Source organism: Athene cunicularia (genome assembly GCF_003259725.1).
Source record: "Athene cunicularia isolate RWA chromosome 1 unlocalized genomic scaffold, athCun1 chr1_part2, whole genome shotgun sequence".
Taxonomy (NCBI): domain Eukaryota; kingdom Metazoa; phylum Chordata; class Aves; order Strigiformes; family Strigidae; genus Athene; species Athene cunicularia.
The window spans coordinates 41,470,985-41,476,969 of NW_020799092.1; the positions used below are offsets into that span (position 1 = coordinate 41,470,985).

A 5,985-nucleotide genomic window follows, 5' to 3' on the forward strand; every position below is an offset into this window, starting at 1 on the left:
GGCCCGGGACTGAGGAGCTTGGCCGCGGTTTCGTGTAGGCGGAGAGGCAGCGTGGGGAAGGCGGGCTGCTTCCCGGCCTGCGGCGCTGGGGAGCATAGTGGCGGCGGGTGGGTGCGAGGGGCGCGTAGCGGCGGTGCCTTGTGGTGCGACCGTCCTCACGGTTCTCTGGTCGCTGCCTCAGCTCGTGTCTTGCTCTTGTGTAATATCCGCAACGCGTATCTCACTTGCGGAATTATTTTCTTTTTTTAAATAAATAAAGCAGTAATTTCTTTGAAGTCACAAGAGATGCAAACCACATTCAACAGAGTATTAACAAAACTTTGTGTCCCTGCTTTCAGATTGTTTTGTTTGCAGTTAAACGGGGAGGAGGTGTAATAATCACTGCTGAAAAAGGAGGAAAAAAACAACTTTTTTTTTTTACCTATAACAGTTGATGAATCTGAACTTCTCACTGTGCCAGACGGATGGAAAGAGCCAGCCTTTACAAGAGAGGATAACCCCAAAGGGCTGCTGGAAGAAAGCAGTTTTGCAACGTTATTCCCGAAGTATAGAGAAGCGTACTTGAGAGAGTGCTGGCCACTTGTCCAGAAAGCCTTGAGTGAACATGTATGAATACTTGACAATTATGATACTATGTTTTACCTTTTGGGCAATACAGGTCTTTCTTGAGATTATAAAAACAGTGCAAGTTGTTTTTCTGGTACGGTATTTGCATATATTTCTACTGTGCTTGCATTTAGAATTGGTAGTATCATCATTTATTGGCATCTGTGTAGCCAGACTTGCGGTTCTTTACAGATGCTGTCAGCAAAGCTCTCAGCAGCAGCAAGTGTCTCTTGTCATACAGGCACTGACAACTTTGTTGCGCCTAAATTCAGGGAGAGGAGAGGGGTGGTGTTTGGGGCTTGTGACGCATATATTCAGTCTTTTTTTTATGTGTGTCTGTGTGTGAATTTCCTTAATCTGAAAGGCACTTAAGGAAATTTGGAAAATGGATCTGTGTTCAGTATGTAGGATTCTGTGTGTTAACTTCTTACTGACAAAGATGAAAGATACAGGATTCTTAGAGATTGATTCACTATTTGTTTTCAAATATTGCAGTATGTGAACGCAACGCTGGATCTAATTGAAGGAAGCATGACTGTCACTACCACAAAGAAGACTTTTGATCCATATGCAGTCATCAGGGCTAGAGATTTAATAAAACTTCTGGCAAGAAGCGTTCCATTTGAACAGGTCTGTATTAAATCATGAAAGTTTGTATCAAATTCTATCATAATACTTACAGTAGGTTTTCAGAGTTGGATATTCAAGTGATTTAAAATATGTGTTTGAAGTAAATATATCTGAAAGTGACATGAGAAGAATAAACTGAAGTATTCTGTTGACTTCTCAATAATACATTTACGTTCAGATAATATTGCCTGCTTCTCGTCTCTTTAGGCAGTTCGTATCCTTCAGGATGATGTTGCATGTGACATCATTAAAATAGGCTCTCTGGTGAGGAAAAGAGACACTTTTATAAAAAGAAGAGGACGACTTCTTGGGCCAAAAGGATCTACTCTGAAGGTATTTCCAATAGGTGTAGTAAAGAGACAATTCTTAGTCCCAAATTTGTGTCACATCTTCAGCTTACACTTAATTAATTTCTTCTTTTGGTGTAGGCTCTGGAACTGTTAACAAACTGTTATATTATGGTGCAAGGCAACACTGTTTCAGCTCTTGGACCCTTCAGTGGGCTAAAAGAGGTAAGGGGAGACAGATGAGCTGTTTGTGTAGCTTACTTGTCAGATGAGAGGCAAGATCTGGCAGCCTCAGGAGCATCTCACTGATATTTCAGCTATGTGTTTAGCTACATTTACATAAATGTTTGTAGTCTTCTATCTTAGCTGTTGAATTTTGTTTAGACTCAGATCTTTCTGTCTTGGAAGTAAAAAAGCATTTGTGAAATACTGTTTTGGGTTTTTTTTAGCAAGAATTTTTGTAGTTCTGGATATGAGGTGTAAGACTGAAAATACTGCAGAGTTAATGATATGTAACATTAAGAAATATCCAATATGGTTTTTGTAACTATGTAGGAGGAGAATGCTTGTCAAAAGCATGAAATCCATGTTAACATGAAGGTAACGTCTGTGGGGCATGCTGGAGTGTATTAGAAACATAAAAATATTATTGGTACTTCTGAAGGTGCTGTGCCTTCCAGTTAACCATGTATGTTAGCTTTTCAAATCTACCTACTTTGTGGGGCAGGGCCAGGGAGTGGAAGCAAGATAGTATACCTTGTATTTTAATATCTATAGACATAGCAAGTATTTCATATTGTTTGAGTTTTCTGTTCTTTTTTATTAAATGCAGGTTAGAAAAGTTGTTCTGGACACAATGAAGAATATACATCCCATATATAACATTAAGGTTAGCGTGGTCCGCTGTCCATCTCTTTAAAAGAAAATATTACTTCTGCTCAGGGAGTTGTATGTTAGTAATTTACATGTTTCTATATGGTAATCTACTTTTAAGAATTTCTGTATGCTGCTTTAAAAAAACCCTGGCTTTGATAACCTCTGTTTTACCAGGATATGTTGCCATAATATCATTAACAGTATCTGAGAAAACATCAAAGGAAAACTGTGTATAAACTGTCATTCCTTCAGTTGTTTGCTTGATGCTTTCTTATTGAAACCGAGGCACTTTCTCCAGTATATTCTGTCCCTGTTTTGAGGCATATGTATTTTTTTGGTTCCACTGTTCATAATTAAATCCCTCTACTAAGTGAGAGGTGGAAGGTTTGGATGTAACGTATTGACTGTAAGAAGGTTTAGTAAAACTTGTAGTTTGGAGCTCTTGGCTGCTACTGTAATACTGTTTTTTTAAATAACTTCTTTGTGACATTCTGAAGACTTTGATGATCAAAAGGGAATTATCAAAAGATCCTGAACTAAGGTCACAAAGTTGGGAAAGATTTTTGCCTAAGTTCAAACGGAAGAACTTGAAAAAACGCAAAGAACCAAAGAAGAAAAATATGAAGAAGGAATACACACCGTTTCCACCTCCACAGCCGGAAAGCCAGGTCAGCTGAAACTTTATTTGGTTGTGCAGGAATATGCCACTACCTGAAATTGTGTTCTTGCTAACAAGAAGTTATGAGGCCTTTTCTGTCAAGTTCTGATTTCCTGATACTATACATCTGGCTCATAATGCATAATTGCCTAAAGATTCTTGGTACTTGTCTCATGCAGATTGATAAAGAATTGGCAAGTGGTGAATACTTCTTGAAAGAAAGACAGAAGAAACGAAAGCAAGTGGAAGAGATAAAGGTAAAGTTCTCACCCATGGTTCAGTTAAGAAGCATTTGACAGCTGACTTGGAATTCTTTTTGGTTTTGGTCCCTTTTGCCCTGCTTTACTAATACTTGACCTTTTTATTGGTAACTTTAGGCAAAGCAAGCAGATGCAATAAAGAAAAGACAAGAAGAAAGAAATAAAGCTTTTATCCCACCAAAGGAAAAAACAGTTGTGAAAACAAAGAAAGGTAACCTTTTTTTTTTTTTCCTGTTCTAAAACCTGCTGTTGATTCCTAGGGTGAGTGATTTTGCATAGATACAGCTGGAGGAAATAAGAAAGGTCATGCAAAAAAATCCTAGTGGTTAGATCCTTGCGTGGAGTTGCCAGGGATAGTAGAAAGATAATGCAGCCCATAATTCTATACCTATAAAATGACAATTCTCTGTAGAACATTTTCCCGATGGAGATACTGGGACAGCCAGCTCAATTGGTTGTTCTGGCTACATCAGTTTTTGGCTTTTAGTCTTGTAGTGAAGCTGCCATAACTTTTGCATTCTGTTCTGTTAAGGAAAAGAAACCCAAAAGCAGTACTTACTTGAATACTTACACTGTGAGTAAGTATTGGTATATGATAGCATATCTTTTCTAAAAGTTAAACCACACTATATGCAGAGTAAGAACTTGTGTTCTCAGCTGGTTTGGTTTTTTACGCACTAGAGACACAAGTTTTCATTTTTCTGGATTCATTGATGATACTACCTATTCATTTATTGTATTACATACACTATGTATGTTTTGTAGGCTATACTGCCTACATATTATTGCGCTATATATTACACATTTCTGAACTGAAAAGTTCACGTTTCTCGAAAGGCATGTGTTCTGCAGCATTTATACAGTACTTCTTTATGATGGCAGTAAATTTTCAGTGATCCTGCTATTGATTTTACTGTATGTTAGATACTGTGCTTTTCCAGCTCCTGTGTGTTTTAACCTGAAATCAGTCTTCCAACAATAAACAACAGCAGTAGTTTGTATGTAGGCAAGAACTGAGATCCAAAGAAGACAGCTGGTACACACTATTAGATGTGGGAATTAACCGTGTGAGATAGGAGAGTCAGATCCAAACTCATGACTCATGCCCAGAATTGGAAATACCATCATCTAGATGAATTTAAGAGTAGGTTAGTCATGTTGCTCAGCATTAAGTGTTTAACTTAAGTACTCTGGCAGTCCCTGTAGAAGTCTCTTATAAAGGTCTTCATGCAAGGGTCAGAGATCTGTATCGTATTCCTCCAGCCCACCCTTCCCCATCCTGTTTCCAGGCATGGCCATTAAGGGATGGCCAGGGAGAGAGTGTAAGGATGTGACAGGCATGCTTGGGATCTTACAACCTTAGTTACTTGCAGAAAGACAAAATACTATGAAAGCTTCTTGGGGTATAAGAACTCAATAATTAATTTCTTCTTATGTGAGACCAACCAAGCCAATAGGCCTATGTCTAAGAGAGTGTGTCTGTTTTAATTTCAGAGGAGTACATCTGTGGTCTGAGGAGTGGGTGATAGTAGCTTGTATGTGTGCCGAGTGTGATGTCTGTGTTCAAGTGCAGTTGCATAGGATTTTTTATATCACTGTTCTCCGTTGAATTCTGCTGAAAGAAGTTTGTGGATAATAACTCGTTTCAACAAAAATTATTACTAGTTTATAAAATCATGAGCGAACATGAGTCCTAACCAATGCCACAGGATGCAGTTTACTGTGTTTATATATGAAGTCATCTTGTAGACTTAAAATTTAGAAAAGGTAAAATTCATGTCTGTTATCTTTGTATTTTTCACTATGTAGCCTCCACTGAGAATAAAATTGATATCGAAGCCATCAAGGAAAAGGTAAAGAATGCAAAGAAGAAGAAATTAGGAGCACTTCCTGTGGAAGAAGTCAAGTTAAAAGTGGCAGCAGATGAAAAGAAAAAAAAGAAAAAAAAGAAATTCACCACCTGAGATGCTCACTTTTCTCCTACGCTAATGAACGTTTTCACACTTGGAAGATTCAAGACTTCTTGCTGTCAGTATAATCTGAACAAGAAAAGACTAGGTAGAAAGGTCATTCTCTTTTCATAAGTACAGTTTAATTAGTGGACCTAAAGCAGCTGTGCAGAGTTGGCAAGGTTGGTGAAGAAAATCTGTGCTGCTCTGTTTGACAAAGTAAGAGAGTGTATTTGGATACTATCCATCTGCCTGAAGGGAAGGTTTCATAATATAAAATTCATTTAGGAGTTTGATGCAGGATGTTAAACATTAGGGTCAGAGAACTCAGTGGGAGTTTAAGGTTGTCCTGTGAAAGACTGCCAGACTATATGCAGCCTCACTTATGGTGATAACTTTTACAAAATGGGCAAGATTTATTACTATATTATGCTTTTGTTTCTGTAAAAGCTGATTTTTTTTTGGTGTCTTTTCTTGCTGTTAATAAACTATTTTAATACATTGTTCTTAAATCCTTTAATTAGTCATATAGTGCAGAACCTATATCTTTTCCAGGAACCAAGCTCACAGCTTCATGTGAGAATTCTTCAAACCATAATTTTAATTTATGCCATTAATAGTCATTTATTAGCATTACCCTGCAGTCTGTTAGACAGAATGTGATACAAAGCAGGTGTCTTTCCACATGGAATGTGCTACATGGAAAGCATGAAGTCATT

At 37.8% G+C, this 5,985-nt stretch overlaps 1 protein-coding gene across 1 annotated transcript in view; it reads left to right on the plus strand.

The window, feature by feature from the left end:
• The window catches only part of KRR1 (KRR1, small subunit processome component homolog), a 13,371-nt gene extending 7,599 nt beyond the window's left edge, over positions 1-5,772 (plus strand). The window contains exons 4-12 of the mRNA XM_026864995.1: positions 382-606; positions 1,102-1,236; positions 1,444-1,569; positions 1,665-1,748; positions 2,356-2,412; positions 2,897-3,067; positions 3,237-3,314; positions 3,435-3,528; positions 5,127-5,772. Coding sequence (XP_026720796.1) covers positions 382-606; positions 1,102-1,236; positions 1,444-1,569; positions 1,665-1,748; positions 2,356-2,412; positions 2,897-3,067; positions 3,237-3,314; positions 3,435-3,528; positions 5,127-5,281 — 1,125 coding nt within the window. The 3' untranslated portion in view covers positions 5,282-5,772. The remainder of the gene's footprint in view (positions 1-381; positions 607-1,101; positions 1,237-1,443; positions 1,570-1,664; positions 1,749-2,355; positions 2,413-2,896; positions 3,068-3,236; positions 3,315-3,434; positions 3,529-5,126) is intronic.
• The last annotated feature ends 213 nt before the right edge of the window (positions 5,773-5,985 follow it).